The sequence below is a fragment of the Lissotriton vulgaris genome, chromosome 7, assembly GCF_964263255.1.
Source record: "Lissotriton vulgaris chromosome 7, aLisVul1.2, whole genome shotgun sequence".
Lineage (NCBI taxonomy): Eukaryota > Metazoa > Chordata > Amphibia > Caudata > Salamandridae > Lissotriton > Lissotriton vulgaris.
This window is the reverse complement of record NC_141695.1, coordinates 1,566,009,072-1,566,029,515: the sequence shown is the minus strand read 5'-3', so window position 1 is coordinate 1,566,029,515 and position 20,444 is coordinate 1,566,009,072. Positions and strand designations below refer to the sequence as shown.

Sequence of the window (20,444 nt, the reverse complement as noted above, 5' to 3'; positions counted from 1 at the left end):
ACAACAACGTCCTCCCACACCTCTGCCTCAAGTATCGCAACCAGTGGCGGACGCCTCTTTGACTTTAAGTGTGCATGACCCAGAGCCCGTAGTACATCCTCAGGAGGCAGTTGCCATTCGGGATGATGATGATGATGATGATGATGCCTCATCTGATGCGGATCAGCAGAGAGATCCTGACCAAGATTAGAATATGGACTGGAATCAAGATGGCCTTGAAGATCCGGATGCTACAGGGCCTGATACCGCAACCTCTACTCCAGCAGATATTGGAGGTTTTCACAACCTAATGGAACGAGCGTCCAAAAGATTTGGTCTTCCAGTTCACACAGTTCAATCTGACTTTTTTGTACGACTTCAAAGAACCATTCTGGAAGTCGGTTCGTTCAATCCCCATCATTGAACATGTTTGGTCTGAAGGGATAAAGGCTATGCAAAATCCAGCCACGGTCCTCCCAGTGCTTCCCAGACTGGAGAAAAAGTATAGGGCGCCGGAGGGTAGCCCTGCATGTCTTACAGGTCAACCAAAACCGGACACGGTTATCTCCCAGGCCGCACAGTCTAAATCCAAGAATCCATCCACGCCTCTAACGACACCACCTGATAAAGAGGGCAGGTGTCTTGACAATGTTGGAAAAAGATTCTCCACAATGGCCAGCCTCCTCGTTAGGGCGGCTAATGCTCTGGCGATTCAGGGGAGATATGATCGCCAGATGTGGTATGACCTCTCTCCGTTTGTGGAAGAACTTCAGGATGGGTCTAAGGATGAGGTCAGGAAAATCTTGATGGAAGGGGAGCGCGCCTCTTCGGAGGTAATCGACTGCGCTATGGATATAGTTACTACTGCCTTCCGAGCGCTATCAGGCTCGGCTGTTTTAAGACACCAGGGTTGGCTGCGAGCCACGTGGTTTAGACAAGAAGTACAGAACAAGATTCTGGATCTACCTTACGACGGGGAGATGTTATTTGGTAAACACATGGATGACACGCTACAAGGCATAAAGAAAGATACTGATACGGCTAAGTCCTTGGGAACATTACAATACCGCAAAGTTCCTTTTAGGGGGGCAAGAGGAAGAGGTTTCTCATCCTACAGAGGCGGCAATCAACAAAGCTACTCTTCCTACTCCCAACCTGGCCAGAAACCCCAATATTCACAGAAGGGTCAGTCGGGATGTTTCTCTCGCCAGCAGCCGAGAGGACGTCCAGGACAACAGAGGAGAGACCACTAAGAGACAATAGCGGCCATGCGGCTCTTTCTACTGTTCCTGTACCCTCGTTAACACCAGTGGGGGGCAGGATTGCCCATTGCCTAAACAGCTGGAAGGTCATAACATCAGACCAGTGGGTCCTGAACATCATCAAAAGAGGACACACGTTGGAGTTTCAAAATCTTCCTCCAACGAGCGATCCAGACGCTATTACACCCAAACATCTAGGACTTCTTCGTCTCGAAGCCCACCAACTCTTCATCAAGGGGGCAATGGAGCCTGTACCTCATTCCCAGAAGGGGAAGTGGTTCTATTCCAGGTTCTTCCTGGTTCGGAAAACGAAGGAAAAGTGGCGTCCGATTTTAGATCTACGGAAGCTCAACACTTATCTCATCAATTTGTCATTCAGGATGGTCACCCTCCAGGACATTCTCCGTCTTCTCAATCCAGGGGACTACATGGCAACCCTGGATTTAGAGGATGCATATTTCCAGGTGCCCATTCATCCAGCTCATAGGCAATATCTTCGATTCACAGTAGGCAAGAGCCATTTCCAATTCAGAGTACTGCCTTTTAGTCTTCGGTCCGCACCAAGGATCTTTACAAAGGTACTGGCTCCTGTGGCAGCTTTTCTCAGGAAGCAGTCTTTCGAAGTCTTCCCATATCTGGACGATTGGTTGGTAAAAGCTCCTTCATTCCAAGAAGCATCCAGGGCAGTCACGAGCTGCAGTCAACTATTCGAGCAGCTGGGCCTTCGGCTCAACAAGGATACATCGATTTTGCACCCTCCAAGACAACGAGGTTTTTGGGTGCGATCCTAGACACTGATTGCTGCATGGCTTTCCCTTCGGAGGAGCGACAAACCAAACTGATTCGCTCAGCTTGCCTCCTACACACAAGAATTTTCTGTCAGTTCGCCAATACAAATCGCTTCTCGGATCGATATCATCCTGCATACCATTGATACCACACTGCAGGCTTCGAATGCGTCCACTGCAAGAACTGGACAGGCAATGGAGTCAGATAACAGGCTCCTTCGACGACAAGATCGTGATCACACCGGGAATGCGAAAAGCAAGCAGCTGGTGGTTACTAAAGGAAAATCTTTCAGTACGTTTGCCATTTCGACTTCCACCTTCTCCCATGGTGTTGACAACAGATGCTTCCATGGAGGGATGGGGAGCGGTCCCCCAAGAACTGAAAGTCATTGGTCATTGGAGCACAGTCCAGGGCAAGTTCCACATCAATCTACTGGAACTTATGGCCATCCGTCTAGCCTTACAGGCTTTCCTTCCAAGGATCCGCAACCGTTCAGTGCTGGTTCGTACAGACAACACCACGGCCATGCACTACATAAACAAGCAGGGTGGGACGAGATCCTGCACTCTTTCAAAGGAAGCACAGAGACTGTGGAATTGGGTGATCCAGCACAATATCACTCTTTCAGCGGAACATCTGGCAGGCCCACTCAATGCCACAGCGGACGCTTTGAGTCGCCAAAAGACTATCAGCCACGAATGGGAATTGGGTCAGACCATTCTGGAGGAACTGTTTTCACGTTGGGGGACCCCAAACATCGATCTGTTTGTGACTCCTCAGAACGCCAAATGCCAGTGCTACGCAAGCAGGGATCACCATCCGGGATCCCTGGGGAATGCGCTTTTGATAGCCTGGTACGGCGCATTTGTTTACGCCTTTCCACCTATTCCGCTGATCCCGAGACTGATCCGCAAGCTCAAGGCGGAGCTGTGCAGAATGATTGATTGCACCAGCATGGCCCAGGCAGTGTTGGTACACAGACTCCTTCCTCTCTCCCAAGATCAACCGATTCTCCTGCGGCCTGTTCCGTCACTGTTAACAATGGCTCAGGTTCTGCATCCAGACCCGAGGTCCCTTCAATTGACAGCGTGGCTCCTGAGTTCGGAGAATTCCAGGTTTTGAATCTTTCAGGAGAATGTAGAGACATTTTAGCCCAGGCCCGAGCGCCTAGTACTAATAAGACCTATCTGGCGAAGTGGAAGAGGTTCTGCATTTGGTGTCAGAGACAACGTCTACATCCATATACTTCTGCACCGCACCAACTCTTGCCATATATTCTGTCTCTTGCAAAATCTGGATTGGCTCACTCTTCTATAAAGGTACATCTGGCGGCCATTTCTAGATTTCGACGATCTTCATCAGGTCCTTCCCTTTAGTCTGCGAGGATCGTTAAACAGTTCCTGAAAGGTTTGTTCAGGGCTTTTCCTCCAGTCAGGCCTCCACCACCAGCCTGGCATCTGAATTTGGTCCGGTCTCATCTGATGAAGGCCCCGTTTGAGCTTATTCACAGGGCCGACATGAAGTTTGTGTCTTGGAAACTGGCTCTTCTCTTAGCCCTGACATCGGCTAGAAGAGTTAGTGAGCTCCAGGCTTTCACAATCAAGGAACCCTTTCTCCAATTTAAGAAAGATGTTCTCATCCTGCGGACGAATCCTAAATGTATTCCAAAGGTCCCCTCAGACTTACATCTTAATGAGCCGGTGATCTTAAAGTCCTTCTTCCCGCGCCCCTCCACGCCATCGGAAAGGGCGCTGCATTCTTTGGACATTCATAGATGTCTCAAGTTCTACTTGGAGCGGACGAAACTGTTCAGGAAGTCTTCCCAGCTTTTTGTTTCATACAGTGCTCCGAGAAAGGGTTGTCCAATTTCTAAATCCTGCATTTCCCGCTGGATATCAGGTGCCATCCAGTTTTGCCATCAAAAAGCGGGAAAGCCACTTCAGCGAGCAGTTCGTGCTCATTCTACAAGGTCAATGGCTTCATCGGTGGCTCTATTCTCAGGTGTCCCGATCTAGGACATATGTAGAGCGGCGACATGGAGCAGTGTCCACACCTTCACTCGCCACTACTGCTTGGATTCTTCTGTGAAGGAGGATGCGGCAGTGGGCCAAGCGGTTTTGAGGAACCTTTTTCAATAAGTCGGTGAGCTTTCCTTTCTATCCTGCCTTCCTGTATTGCATATTTTGTATTACTTGTGGTTATTCTGCTTTGTGATGCCAATGTATATCTGTTTTTCTTATCAGGATTATGTATGACATTTACAGATATACAAATGACAAAATATGCTTTCTCTTTACTGCTAGCTATTCAGATACAAAGCATGGGACTCTATGAAAGTTCCATTACTGGGGCAAGAAAACAAGTTACTTACCTGTAACTTTGGTTCCCCAGTATTGGAAACTTTCATAGATTCCCATGAGCCCACCCTCCTCCCCTGGGAAAGCTCAGCCTTATTATACAATGATGTTGCTGTTCACAACGGCTACGAAAATCTGAGGCTCTCTCAGGAAGGTTCTGTGGGGTGAGGCTGCTCTGATTGGCCGTTGCAAGAATTTGGTCTCTTTTACAAAAAGAGGTGGATAAGCTACAAAATGAGATAAGGCCTAGGCCTATTTTTTCACTTTGTGCTTACTACTATGGTATTTTTTTATTTACAGAGTCTCCCATTCCGACGATGGGGAATGATACAAAGCATGGGAATCTATGAAAGTTACCAATACTGGGGAACCAAAGTTACAGGTAAGTAACTTGTTTTCTTCTTTTCGAGGAGGTTATCAAAGGTACCAGCCTCAATCATACACCTCCTACAGGCCATCCTACCAGCAGCCAACAGCAATATTGCGTTCCTCCACCGGCTCCCTTCTCTAGACAGCCTAGAAGAAAACAGCAGGTTCAGCCCAGAGATAAGGGGTCGTAAGCAGTGAAGATGCTTCGCCACCTGCCGCTCCTCTGAATTTCCGAATCAATGGAAAAATATAACATCAGACAAATGGGTCCTATGTATAATAAGATGTGGCCATACCCTAGAGTTTACCACAACACCACCTCATCACCCACCCCAAAGATCAACAACTCATCATCTTCAGTTATTAAAGAAGGAGACTTTATTAATGCAGCAAAAAGGAGCAATAGAGCTTGTTCCACGTTTTCAGAAGGGAAAGGGTTTCTACTCTTGTTTTTTCTTCATAAAAAAAGAGGCTGGGGGATTGGCGTCCCATTTTAGACCTCCGAAAACTCAATAAAATACCTGCTGAAGAAATCCTTTTGCATGGTCACTCTTCAAGAGATTTTACATCTTCTGAACCATCTGGATTTTTAAGCAAGCCTGGATCTGGAAGATGCTTACTTCCATATCCCGATTCACCCTAAGCATTGCAAATTTCTACGGTTCACGGTGGCAGGCGCGCATTATCAGTTCACGATACTTCCGTTTGGCCTTCACTCAGCTCCACAGGTTTTTACAAAGTGACTTGCCCCCTTGGCAGCATTCCTATGGCTGAAAGGCTTACAAATCTTCCAATACCTCAACGATTGGCTGGTAAAAGCTTCTTCTCCTCGTCAGGTTTCAGAAGGCATCTATTTCTGCCTACAACTGTTCCGCTCTCTGGGTCTGGCAGTCAATCTTCGAAAATCTATTCTAGCACCTTCTCAGAGGTTAACGTTTCTAGGAGCACTGATAGACACTTTGCAAAACAAGACATACTTATCAATGGAAAGACTGAACGCCATCTTGTCTCTGGGTCACGTTCCTTCACAAAAGAAAGTGCGCTTCCGTACTTCTCGTCAAATCCTTTCTCAGGATGTTGTCTTCCACCATTCTCATGGTTCCTCATGCTTGGCTGAGAATGAGACCATTTCAAGAGCAGTTAGACGCCCAGTGGCTTCAAATATCAGGATCATTTGACGACATGGTTCGGATAACTCCGATCATGAAAGAGGTACTTCTCACAATCTCTCTATGGGACTGGCATTCCTTTCTCCTCTTCCAGAGTTTGTTCTGACAACAGATTCATCTTTGGAAGGCTGGGGAGCACATCTGCAAGACCTACAAGTAAGCTACAAATGGAGACTGTCTCCAAAATGCATATTTAATTTCCTGGGACTGCGGGCGATTTCTCTAGCCCTTCAATCATTCCTCCCAAGGATAAAAGCATCCTCAGATGCACGGACAACCCTACCTGCATGCATTATCTGAACAAGCAGGGAGGGACAAGATCCCAGATACTATATTGGGAAGCTCAAAAGATATGGGAATGGGCATTACAGCATCAGATAACCATCAAAGTGGAGCATCTCCCTGGATTAAAAAACAACCTAGCAGACTCATTGAGCAGGTTAACTCAATCAAATCACGAGTGGTAACTAAACCAAACGGTTCTCAGCCGCAAATGGGGAACACACAACTTGGACCTATTTGCGTCTCAGGAGAACCAGAAATGCTGTTTCTTTGCCAGCAGGTAACCTCAGCCAGTGTCATGGGAGAATGTGTGTTCAATCAGATGGTCAGGAATCTTTGCGTACGCTTTTCCCCATATACTCTAATCACCAGAGTGTTGATGAAAATGAAGAGGGAACCGTGTCAGCACATCCTCATTGCTCCACGTTCGCCTCATCAACACTGGTTCACAGATCTTCTCCTGCTGTCGCAGTCCAGTCCTCATCGCCTTCCTCCGTCAACCACACTGCTGACGATTAACAAGGACCAGATGCTGCATCCTCATCCAGCTTCTCTGCAATTGCATACCTGGAACCTGAGCACAATGAGGTCAAGGATTTAGTCATCCATCAGGATTGTACATTTATTTTGTCCTGGTCAATGGCTGAGTTTACGTCAAAAACATATAAACTGAAATGGAGAGATTTTTGTTCTTGGTGCCATCTTAATGGTATTCACCCTTTTGAGACTGCCCTAGAAAAAGTCCTGCCTTACCTCTTATCCCTGGCAAGATCAGGTCTGGCTTATGCTTCAATAAGAGTCCATTTTGCAGCCATCTCTCGATATAGACGGACATCGGACACGTCTACTCTTTGCTCTGTTCGCATCATCAAATAGGAGGAAAAGTTCTGAAAAGGCCTTTCATAAACTATCAGGCCTCTTCTTCCTGAATGCCATCTGAATATAGTCTTGTGACAATTAGTCAAGCTGCCTTTTGAGCCGATCCACAAGATAGAGCTCAAATTTCTCTCATGGAAAGTAGCTTTGCTTCTTGCGCTTACATCAGCTAGAAGAGTAAGTGAAATCCAAGCCTTCACCATTAAAGAGCCTTTCTTGCGTTTCACAGAGGATTATGTGATGTTACGAACGAATCCTTAATTTATTCCAAAGGTGCCATCCCAGTTTCACCTTAATGAACCAGTAATTCTGTGCACCTTTTTCCCTCAGCCTTCTTCTCCAGCAGAGAAATCTCTTCACTCCTTAGATGTAAAAAGATGCCTTAAATTCTATTTACAAAGAGCAAAGCACTTACGCAGAACAGATCAACTCCTAGTATCCTATGGACCTGTTAAGCTAGGAGTTGCGGTTACGAAAAGAACTGTCAAACGTTGTATTGCTGCTACTATTCAACGGTCATGTGAAAGTAGGTAAACCGCATACCACCAGAACCAAGGCGCATTCCACAAGAGCAGCATCTTCTGCTGCTCTCTTTGCTGGTGTACCTCTGGACCAGATTTGCCGTGCCGCTACCTAGTAGAATGCTCATACCTTCAAGCAGCACTATTGCTTGGACATGGTATTTTACAGCGAAGCAGCGGTGGCACAGACAGTCTTGCGCCATCTATTTCAATAAGGTAGGCCTCTGTTTATACAGGGTTTTTTTTGTTATTTGTCATGTATATAATTTTATACAGCTTTCATATACTTATCAATTGATATGATAAATGTTCTCTCATTATGAATGTTCCTACTCTAGCATGTATGTTATAGCCCACTATTCTCTATGGTACAAAGTTGATAATACAGTATTATTAAACATCCATGTTTAGGAAACTGCTAGTTACTCTGATTTAAGCATGCGAATCTATGAAAGATCCAATACTGGAGAAGAAAATTAGTTTCTTACCTGTAACTACGGTTCCCCAGTATTGGTATCTTTCATAGATTCACATGCGACCTACTCTCCTCCCCGGAGAGGTTTACTTTATTCTCTAAGGTTTATACTTGCACACTTGTGCTGGAAAATCTGAGGAGCCTAGCCTCTTTTGGGATTGTTCTAGAGGGTGCAGTCACATGATTGGCTGCTGCTTGGATTTTGTTCTTTTTACAAAAGAAGGTGGATAGGCTGTGGCACTGACTTTTCATTGCATGGTAGCCTATGGTAATTTTATCTACTGATTTTATATGTATACCATGGGGCTCCCACTATGACGATGGGGATGATTCAAGGATGTGAATCTTTGAAAGATAACAATACGGGAGAATGTAGTTACAGGTAAGTAACTCATTTTCTTCTCGATGGGGGTGGATCTGACAGTGCGGGAGATAACTGGCCTTCCGATGAGGGAGGAACCAATGCAATGTTTACTAGCCCATGTACAGAAGCTCAAAAAATTGAAGTTACCTTATAAATTGTTGCAATTAATGTTAGCGTTAGCCAGACATTTAGTGTCAATGACATGGATAGGGCAGAGGTACAGTTTTGTTACTATGGATCAAGGACATTAAAGAGTGGGCATTGACTGAAGACACATATAAGGCGCACACAAAAAGAGGAAAAAATTACAATCGGATTTAATGGAATGGAGACAATTGTGTAACACTGGACTCTCAACAGCGGGGGTGGATCTGATCAAAGTTTTTCAAACAGTGGGGAGGGCGAGACCGACAATGAAGAGCACCAAGAGACAGGGGGAATAAATGTTGTAAATGTATTGCCTATGAAAAGGTGGCCTAATCTATGCTCCATCCAACTATGTACCTTATACAATTATGATTGTAGACCCCAATTGACTTGGTGCTGCTCTTAGCATTGTAATTCCAGTCCAAATCAAAAAAGTGGAGTATACGATGTATGCTGTATTGTTGATGATCTGTATTTTTCATAGAATGGAAAAATAAGATTTAAAAAATAAAATAAAAATCAAAGGTCTGTTTGTGTATTGTTTTCTTTGTTTATCTTCTAAACATGAGAGGAATGACACACTTATACAGTTATATATTAACTTAATTTTACTAGAAAGTCCAGTCTGACTAACCATGTAATATAGACTTGATGCAGGTGCACAGCCCATTCCAATCTGGATTTTCACCAAGCATGTATAGAAAGCAAAAACACCTCCGTGATTGCAATAGCAAATAATTCCCATCTTTCTATAGATACCTAGGTTACATACATTCAAAAACAGTTACAAGTGAGTCAGATGGCAATCAACGGCCTGCCCAAGAGATTTTTTAACAACGAGACCAAAAATTGTTGTGCCTTATTCCTGCAGAAAAACATTTTTGTATGCACAAACATCTGTAAGATGAAGATCATGTAGCTCAAATCGGACAAATTTGTTTTGAAGTACTAAAAGTATATTTTAAAACATTTGGTGGAGTAGAGGCACCCAGTACTTTGTCTCCTTTGTGATGTAGTATGTTCAGAAATCCTACTTGCTGGGAACTGTGATGTTGTGCATAAGGAGGTATGATAGTGGCTATTCGAATTGTGCTTGAGTGTATCATTGTAATATGTTAACATCCCTCACCTTTTTACATTATAGTGTGCATATTTACTGCTCTGTCTGACGACAGCAGTTCGGGCGCAGGGGCCTGGACTCTTGGTCAGTGGCGTGTATATACCTCATCAGAGTTACTCCAGCTTGATAGAGAGGGTCAATCTCTGGATTTAGCCACAATGACGACACTAGAGGAGATGTCTATTGCCAGATCGTCTATTGTTTCAGCCAAATCTCACTCATGCTCTTTGAAACTGACCTCTTTGAATACAAGGTCTTTGTAGAAACATAATCTGGAAATATTCTCCCTGCTTCAGGATGAAGATATTGAGGTCTTGACTCTCACTGAGACCTGGCTTGGGGACAACTCACTGCCAGACATTATAGCCGCTCTTCCGTATGAGTACGACATTGTATGGTACAATCATGCACACAATGCTCGAGGGGGGGAGTAGCAATCCTGTTTAAAAAATCACTCACAGTAGTTAAAATACTAGCAGAAACAGTGGATTTGGCCGACGTTCTTGGAGTAAAAATCATGTTTGATGATCTGTGTCTTGTGATCCTCACAGTCTACCGCCCACCAAACTCTACCTCAGCCTTCAATGATTTATTTATGTCCATTATATCTAACATTTGCTCAAGATTTAAAAAGGTAGTGGTAACTGGAGACTTCAATCTACATTGGGACAAGGCTCATAAGGAACCGGTAGCCCGATGTTTAGACATAACTAGGTCTTCACTGGGCTTTAAGCAGTTGGTAAAAGTCCCCACTCACACAAAGGGACACATCCTTGACCTCATCTGGACTTTAGATCCTAAGGTGGCCCTTTTGGATATCTCACCCTGCATATGGTCAGACCATTATCTGGTCTATTGTAACCTCCCTATTGATTCAAAGTTGACACAACCTCCCCCTTAAATGAAGAAAGTCCGTCAATGGAGGAAAGTTGATTCACAAACTTTAACGGACAGTCTTTCGGAATTTGTTCAACCAATGGCCTTTAATGGCAATCTAGACCAAGAGTATAGAGATATAGTGTGTAATCTGAGGAAAGCGATTGATCAGATTGCACCGGAGAAGCTACAATTAGTTAAAGGAGCAGGAAAGGGGGCACCATGGTTTACATCATCTCTGAGAGAATATAAAAAGAAGCTCCGTCAAGCTGAAAGAAGCTGGAGGAAAACTAAAGATGAAGGGGATCGAGAGCAGTACAAAAACTTGCTCCACGCATATAAAAAACTCACTCTGGCTACTAAAGCAAACTACTACGAAATCCGGATAAACCAGGCTGAGAATGTTCAGAAAGAAACATTCAAAATACTAACGGAGTTGAGCAAAAAACCTGAAAATACTGAAACAACAATCAGTTGTAATACGTTTCAAGACTACTTTCTGGAGAAGGTAGACACTATCCTCTCTGATGTTAGGCAGAGTACAGTATCTGGATCTAACATACCACAGGATGTCCAGACTTCTTCGGAAGCCATTATTTTAAAATTTCCATTGATAGATCCGATGAGTCTTGAACAACTTATGAGTAAAACCAAATCAGGCTCTCCGGCAGATCCATGCCCCCCTAGTGTCTTTCGTTTGGCACGCCCTATTTTAGAAGACCACATTACCTCCCTCCTGAACAACTCATTGGAAACAGGGACGGTATCAGCCAGTTTCAAGGAAGCCCGAGTGAAGCCTCTGATAAAGAAGCCAGGAGCCGACCCTACCATCTTGAAAAATTACAGGCCTATCTCCCAACTACCGTTCTTGTCCAAAATCCTAGAACATGTGTTGAAGTCCCTGGCCTAGTTCCTGGAGTCTCACCATCTCTTCCAGGAGCGTCAGGCAGGGTTTCGTGCACACCACAGCACCGAGTTGGTGATGCTTTCTGTGCTGGATGAGCTTAGGGGGGTGGCTGACAGTAAAAAACCGAGCGCCCTGATACTGTTAGATCTTTCTGCGGCGTTCGATACTGTCAGCCATACCCTGCTCCTGGATAGGTTGGCCAAGTTCAGGATTCGGGACATGGCCTTTCAGTGGCTTCAATCCTTCCTGTTGGGTAGGACACAGCGGATTCAGCTGGGGGATAGTTTATCGGAGGTGGGCAACCTGACGTGCGTAGTCCCACAGGGCTCCGCACTATCCCCAGTATTGTTTAATCTTTACACACAACCATTGATCAACTCCCTGGTAAACATGGGCTGTCGCGTATTTAATTACGCTGACGACACCCAGTTGCTACTTAGCATAGACAATACGGTCTCTGCGCAGAAGTATGCACAGGATATCCTCAGATTTGTAGTCAGTTGGATGACGGCAAATCTGCTGAAAATCAATCCTGAAAAAACTGAGGTTCTAGTGGTTTCGACGAGAAGTTCTCCATGGAGTGATTTATACTGGCCTCAAGAACTGGGTCCCACCCCAACACCTTGTGACAAGGTGAAAATCCTTGGAATTAAGATTGACTGCGAATTGTCAATGGCCAGCCAGATTTCCTCCGTTGTGGGGACTTGTATTGGTCTAATCAGACAATTGCGCAAATTAGTTCCCCTTCTTTCCCCATCCATGCTTCGCACTGTAGTCTCTGCCACAATCATTTCGAGGCTGGACTACGGGAACGCTCTCTATTTAGGTCTACCGAAAAACCTGACCAATAGATTGCAGGTTGTTCTGAATGATGCTGCATGACTTATCTTCAGACTCCCAAGAAGATCCCATGCCTCTCCTTTGCTACAGAGCCTCCATTGGCTTCCTATTAGGCAAAGGGCAGAGTTTAAAAGCCTTTGCGTGGCCCATAAGGCAATTTCCGGGCAAGCACCTACCTACATCAAGGAACGATTGGAGGTCTATAAACCTGAACGAAGATTGAGGTCATCTGACGCTCAGTTGTTAGTCTGCCCACGGTTTAAACTAGCAACGAAGGGTGGGAGATCCTTCTCAGTTTTAGTTCCTCAAATCTGGAACAGACTGCTAGAGTCCCTTCGCAAAGAAGGTAACCTTCTACGCTTCAGGAAATCATTAAAAACACTTCTATTCAGGGAGGCTCTGGGTTCACATTAATCTGCACAATGCGACTGATTCTCCGATCTGCTAAAGAGTTGTTTTGTCCTTCGGTCATGAGCGCCTTGAGACCTGCTGGTGAGTTGGCGCGATATATCAACCGAAGCTAACAATAACAAGTCTCATTTTAAAGTATTCCAGCTGTGGTCATGGAAGAAATGCTTGACCTTTACATGAATAATTGCTAGTGTAACTCCTGGGCAACTGAAGTGGTGCCCAGTTCCTTTAAGGCTGAATCACATTCCCACTAGGCCCACACCCTATGCTTTGAACGAACAGTTGTTCAAACAAGTCAGATGACAAGTGCCATCAGTACAATAAAGACCTAAAAGATGAATTTGTTATCTTTGCTCACCAGTTTAGGCTTGATCGTGGACCTACATTTATTTTTTGCACAAGAGACACTAAAAGGTCAGGCCTTTTTATATTGCAATACTAAAGTAATAATGACCTATTTATGTGTTGTCGTCAATATATTTGCTCTGCATTTATCACAGTTTTTTTTTAATGTGAAGGATTCCATAAATGTGGTTCCTTAATTTTTTAAAAAAAATCTTGAGTATCATTTTGTGCTTTTGTTTTTTCCATTTAAGTATGATAAACTAATCAGTTGAAAATGTCAACTAATTCTGCACTTCTGTATATAACGCTGTGTCTTCCATTATTTAGATAAAATGTGCTCAGTATTGGCCTGTGAAAGAGGAAAAAGAAATGGTCTTTGATGATACAAACTTGAAACTAACCTTGATATCTGAAGACATCAAATCCTACTACACAGTGCGACTGTTAGAATTGGAAAGCCTCACTGTGAGTAGAAAGCATTTTCAGATGATACAACTCAGAGTAAATTAAGAATGTATTTATCTTTAAGAGCAAACTGGTGATGAAAGAAAACTACTTTAGTACAATTCAGCTGTTAAAGGTTGCCTCATATAATTGTACGTCTGATGGTCAGAGAAACTGAGGTTTGTTTGTGTTTTTTCTAAGTAGTCTTCCTTAACAAATATGTATTCAGTGAGTTCAATGCACAATCTTGAATGCATCATCATTGGCCTGCATGTGTAAACTATTGTTCAACATTTGGTCTTTCATTAATTCACCTGCTTGAATTCTTCCTAGTTATCATTTTGGAAATTCTCAGTAGTGAACGTTAAATCACAAAGTAAACACTTGAATCACTGTTGCACATAGTATGCATCACAATGTAAAATCCAAAATATAGCCAAGAAAGTAGAGTAATTCTCATCTTCACTATACTCTGAGGTTTCGTAGTTCAGAATTATTAATGCACATTTAGTGAAAGAAAAAAGATTCAGTCAAGACTTTGTTTCTTCGAACCCTCTGAACTTTGTTGTGTGACATCAATTCCCTTTCTCATGGACTGTTTGACTCCATTTACCTGAAACAAGGTTTAAACCTGAGCTTGACTGAGACACCATTGAAAAAAAAGACCTCCTTTAAAACCCTGCTAGATCACTATTGCAAAAGTATTTGCTGATGACCAGCACATGAATTGTTTGACTTTACTCTAACAGAATCCTACAGAACTGTAACCTATGTATGACTTTTCTACAAAAACCCTTAAAGATAGGGAGAGTAGATTTATAGTTGCCTCTAATGAATGTGAGTGCTGTATTCGAGGTAGGATCCTAAAGTAGGGAGTATGTGGAACTTGACTTTTGAAGAAGTAAAGGTCAATTTTTTTTTGGTATGATTAATAAATGAGTTTGCTTCTCATCATCAACTTCTGCAGCAGTGCTTCTTGTCTGCTGTCTTTTTAATGACTGTGACAATGGCCATCTCGTCTAGCATTTCATCATTGATGACCATCCTATCAAGCACAAACGATGATAGCTATGCTACAGCCCCTGTCGAAGATTCCTTTGTTGATGAAATAAAAAATAATCCTAATTTACAACCTCATCAACAACATTGTCCAACATGCTTTCGTTTTATAGCAGTTTTGTATAGTGACTTCTCAAGTTTAGTAAGACCCCCCCCCCCCCCAATACTGTGTGAACGCCCTCTCCTTCCACCACCAACACAGGTGACTCCATTTAAAATCACACTTATTCTGCTCTCACAGACCTTAACAGAGACGACCCTGAGCCAAGAGAGTAGAGGAAGTGAGGTACCATTTTTCATGGCGATTGAACCCTGGAGGAGGCAGCTTTGCTACACATGCTAGATGTCTTCTTGTCTGAAGATAGAAGAGCCACTGCATTTTTAGTTCCATAGAGAACAATCTGTATGGGAACACCTCTTATGTGCTGCTGCTCCTCTTCACCACCTATGGTTTAAGTTCCAGTGGATTTCTTAGACTCGCTCAACACCAGTTCTATACCTGATTACCTCTTGCCTGTGCGTGCTGCAGAGTTATTGCCCTTACAGGCAAGCGCATTTCAACCTAGATCTCGTATAGTTCCTGATGCTCTACAAGGAAACACTTCACTGTGAAAGCCTTTGACTGTACATCAACTGCCTCTTAGGCCCATCTACTTCCTCCAATAAAATAAAGTATGAAAAAGGTCAAACTCAATAATGAGGGAAGTGATATGAGTTACATCCTGTCCCATCAGTAGACCGAGCTGTAGACCAACATGCCAGGGCCAACATATGAGATACCTCTGTAGCAATAGGTGAAAGTTTGACAAATTCCATTCCAATTTTAGGCAACATCAAGAAGTTGAACAGATTTTAAAATGATGCCCTCCATTAAGGGGATGGATTTCCATTTCACTATAAAGACAAACCACTCCGTTCCATTAGAGCAATCCCAATGCTGGATCATTTTGACTATTCTTTAAGTCTACACTCTTTCGCCACGTCATGGGTCCCATGTTCAGTGTCCTGATTAGAATAGCAGGGCATACAAGATGGGTACCAGACATAATCTCTTATGAATGATAAATAAAAATCACCTTACATCCCTCCAAAAGAAAAACATTGCTGTTAAAATAAATCCAAAGGTGCTACCAGATCATACTAACTTCACAACAGAACCCTTAAATACTCAGACCGACTACTGCAATGCCCTGTTTCTGGGTATTGACAAGTACCAGCTGCAAAAACTGCAGTCTTTGCCAAACGCCGCAGTAAGACTTTTACTGGATATTCCCAGAGGCCAGCCAACCTCGGCTGGCATAAATACCCTGCATTGGTTGCCTATTAAACAGCGTGTTGAGTTCAAAGCTCTTACTGTGGTACACAAAGTAATTTATGGCGGTGGTGCTGAGGATCACCAAGCTCTTTTTACACTTTACACTCCCACCCGTCACCTCAGATTAGCTAACCAGGGCCTCATTGATACCACAAGGGTAAGACTGGCAAAAAGGGGGGGGGGGGGGTAGAACAATCCTGCACTGCGCATCCAAACTTCGGAACAAGAAGCCGCTCCCTCTGAGGACTCAACCCAATCTCCAGCTTTTCAGAAGGAGCTTAAAGACTTGGCTGTTCACAGCCGTATAAGACCTCACCCCCCCCCCCCCCCCCCCCCCCCCCCCCCCCCCCCAGGCATTCCCTCTACACACCACAGTGCCAAGACGCCCTGGCATTCGAGCGCTTTACAAGCATATAAAAACATAAACTATGTTAGTGAAGAGGACTCCAATCTTAATGAAATAGGTTGACTGTTATGATCAATTGAGCAGGGATGAACGTGAGATTGTGCTAGTAGCCGACGGCTCCAAGATGGTTCTCTCAACATCCTCAGCACCCACTGAATTTACAGAGATGGCCCGTTCTGACAAACACAGAAATTAGGCCTTGAGTATGTAACCCAAGAGAAGGAAGAATTGACTCTCCTGTTCAGTCGACACTAGTGCATGGAACCGACTTCTCTTTGATCTTGTGGAATGTGGAAGGGGTAATAGCCAAACTGGATGATCAAGACTGGTTGGACTTTGTGTGGAAATATGAGGCATGTCTCTATCAGGAAACCTGGGTTGATCAGAAGGTATTCCTGGATGGATTCACTGCCTATAGTGCGAAAGCAGCCCCTCCAGCTAAATCAGGGTGGGAAATGGGTGGTCTATTGATTTTAGTAAAAAACAATATTGCTTGTATTCAAGAGCTCTTAAGTATGGATTCCCTAGATATAATGGGCATTAAACTCATTTTTGCAAGGGGCATGCATTTGATATTGCTGAATGTTTATACACGATCAATACCCATCAATAGTAATTCAGCAGTTCTCACTATGTTAGCTGGATTGATTGAATTATACCAACAGGAAGCTAAAATTGTCGTGGGTGATTTTAATACTTCTTTTGAGCCTTCGTCATCTATTTGTTTGGGAACTGAGGAACAGGACGAATTTTGCGGTATCCTTAATTTGACCGGTAGCTCAAACCGCAACTTTTCCAACACTGCTTTACAAGTGGCTTCAATAGTAGTGAGCCGGAGTCTGAGTGCATGTAATGGCTGAACTCCTGATGTAAATAGGGCGGTTACATTCAGGAGAGGTGGATAGAATAGTATCATTGGTTATGTCCTACTAGGCGTCAGGGTATGGCCGCCATCATCAAGGTACATGAAGGTTGATAACCGTTACTATAGCAACCAGTATCCCCTCACTACCATTTTATCAGGGGCCGAGTTCAATAGATCCCTTACATTTAACCTTCCAATGGCACCTGAACCCATTTTTGATAATATAAATTTGTTTTTTGTGAGAAAAGGGGCTTAGAGCTGAATTGCTCTAAAACCAAATATATGGTCTTTTATCCAAGAACTTCAAGATGTAGTAATATTAAAGCAGGCCTTTAAAAACTTGGCAGGGCTTTTAGCTTTAATAATTTTTTGGAGGTGGGGGATGGGGCACACTATCCTACAAGCTTAAGTGGGAAGATCAGATAAATAAAGCCCTGCTTGTTCTTTCGCATCGATCAAAAGCAATTTTAAGATTCTACAAAGCCACCTATTCACGATCAGTTTCCCCAACTTTATAGGCATATCGTGCAAAGCCTTGCGTGCTGCACTTTATGGTGCAGAAGTTTGGGAATATACTGATACACAGTAATTGGCAGTAACAGAAAATAAATGTATCAGGGCCCTGATGGCTGCACCAACTAGAACACCTCTTATCCCCCCTCGTTATGACATAGGCCTGAACTGTGTTTCTGATTTACACAGCTGAGACCATTATTACATTGGGTACGGATTTGGTCAACGCTAGAACTGTATGTTTATATGGACTGCTTAAATGATCTAATAAGGTAGGATCATGATTTAAATGTCCCTTGGTTAAGATTCCTATACAGTTTGTGTAAGAAGCTGAAGCTACTAAAACTGAGAAACTCCTGATCAAATTTGCATGGTGGATGGCAAGGCTCTGAAGGTCGCCTATTGGCTGCATGTGCATGAGTCACAAATTAAGAACGACAAATTGGACCATTTGAACGAGAGGTTCCTGACATTTAAACCGCCCCCGTCTATTGAGAATTTTCTGGATTTTGTAACCCCTTCACTTGCCAAAACCTTTATCTAGGATTTAGATATGGCTGCTTGCCTTTGAGAGAGTTTTGCAGCAGCTGGAGCAATAACCAGGCTTCTAGAATATGCCCAGTTTGTGAATTGAATACCGAGACAATAGATGATGTTATAGTCGTATGTCCCGGTTATCTGGACCTACGTCGTAAGTGGCTCCGACCAATGTGCTTGAACCTGGGGATTACACAGTACTGGCGGGCTCAGCACTTGCTGACGGTAGATACTACCGAACCTTCTGCATTCTCAGTTAGCCGCTTCCTCCTCAATGTTTGGTTTAAGCGAGAGCAGTATATATGAGAAAATCATTAATTGTATTTTATCCAGGCTAGAGTTATTAGTCCTTAATAATAGAGTAGAGGGGCCAAAGCAATATGATTTTTTTTGTTTTAGGTTGATTTTAACATTTTACTTGATTTTTTTAATTGGCTGAATGCAATTTATTATATGTAATTGCTGAAAATCGCGTCCTTTTTTTAAAAACTCCTTTTTATTCTATTTTTAATATTTACTGTGTATGTTGTATTTTTGTATACTTAGATGGTATGTTTTTACCAAATAAAGTATTGTGATTGATTGAAGAACATCCTCCACATTTCTACGGCTACAAGGCAGTAGCCTCAAATTGGTATTAGAGGATGCGACAGGACAAGATCCAAAAGCTCAAAGAGGAAGGATTTTTATTTTGCACTCTCGCTTTTAATTATGAAATCAAGAAGATTGTATGCTACCAAAGCTATGTGAAAGCTGAATGTTTTGGAGGAAATAAAGATTCTGAATGGTGACACTACAGGGACAGAACCGGTAACTCGCGTCAAAATCTTCTGGCTATACTTCTATATACCATTTCATCGCAAACATTGTCAAAGCCTTTATTTTATTGTTAATGCCCAATGCAGTGAGTTTAGAGTTTGGCCTTTTGCCCTCAAATCAGCATATTTTCGCAAAATGCATTGAACCTGTGGTGGTGAATCCCCTCTGGTTTAGGTATGAGCAAATGTTCATGCCCGAATCACCAGTTACAAGTTTATTTGTTTGCATAGTTATTGAAAACCGTTGTAAAAAAAAATATACAGCAAACGATAAAACCAAAAGCTGACATCAATTAAAAGATAACACAAGTGCCATCAAATATTTGTAGCAACTAAGTACCCCCAAAAAATAGATCCCCACGTAAGAACGTATTTAAAATATAATACGGATCGATAAAATACAAACTGGGTTAGCTCTTTACTGGTGAATTGTATAGGTGTATTAGTGCCCACGACCCCAATAACACAGGACCCCAGGAATAACCATAACTGCATCCCCAGTAAAAAGTGATGTTGGTTCATTGAGGTGCCAGATGGACAGAATCAATCCTACCTCCCCAATGGAGAATGGAAAAACATGGCAGTGTCTGATGCGAACCATTTGTTAAACAACAACTCAGTATAGTGCAGAGTGTGTAGGTTCTAAAGTGTCAATGCACTGCTTATTTTCCCACTGGAGAATAAAATAGCATGGTGACATCTTATGTTAACCACTTGTGCAGCAATTCAATAAATTGGGTACATTCTAAAGTGCCAATGCTTAAGTTCCATCAACTATTTGTAGCAACTCAGCGGACTTAAAATGGGTCACTCCAAAGAATATATATATATATATTTTTTTATTTTCATTTCATTGTCAGGATTTTACATACATCTATTAACTACAGTCGTCTCCATTTGCAGTGGTACAATATAATCTTCGGACACTACACACATCAAGGTTGCTCAATACATTCCAATCTCTAGTTCCTTAGTAAAAACATCCCTCCCTCACATCACCCCATCCCCACCCTTGTATTGACTTAGTAGAAGGTCTCCCCTCAGGTCAAGGGCTACTTTCAGGGGTCAAAGACGTACATGGTGGTTCACAAACATTCCCCCGGGATTCATTCCATTTCCCCCATATTCTCGTGCATTTTTTGGGGCATCCCGATGGGTGTAAACTGCTTTTTCAGCTACCATAGCTGTGTCCATATCATTCTCCCATTGTAATTGCATGGGTAGCACCCCAGATCCCCAGTTTCTTGCTATATTGCGCTTCGCCGTCGCCATCCCCAGCGTTGCCCATGCTTTCAGCCCCATGTTCAGGTCCGTCGGTTGCCATATATTCAATAGGCGGCACTTAAGGTCTTTCTGGATCTCCACCCCACCCACTTCTGAGATCTCATTTAAAACTTG

General features: G+C 43.2%; 1 protein-coding gene across 1 annotated transcript in view; it reads left to right on the top strand.

Annotated features, from left to right (window-relative positions):
- PTPN1 (protein tyrosine phosphatase non-receptor type 1) overlaps positions 1 to 20,444 on the top strand; it is a 451,311-nt gene that overhangs the window by 322,807 nt on the left and 108,060 nt on the right. Inside the window, exon 5 of the mRNA XM_086932463.1 lies at positions 13,417 to 13,554. Within this exon, the coding sequence (XP_086788589.1) occupies positions 13,417 to 13,554 (138 nt within the window). The remainder of the gene's footprint in view (positions 1 to 13,416; positions 13,555 to 20,444) is intronic.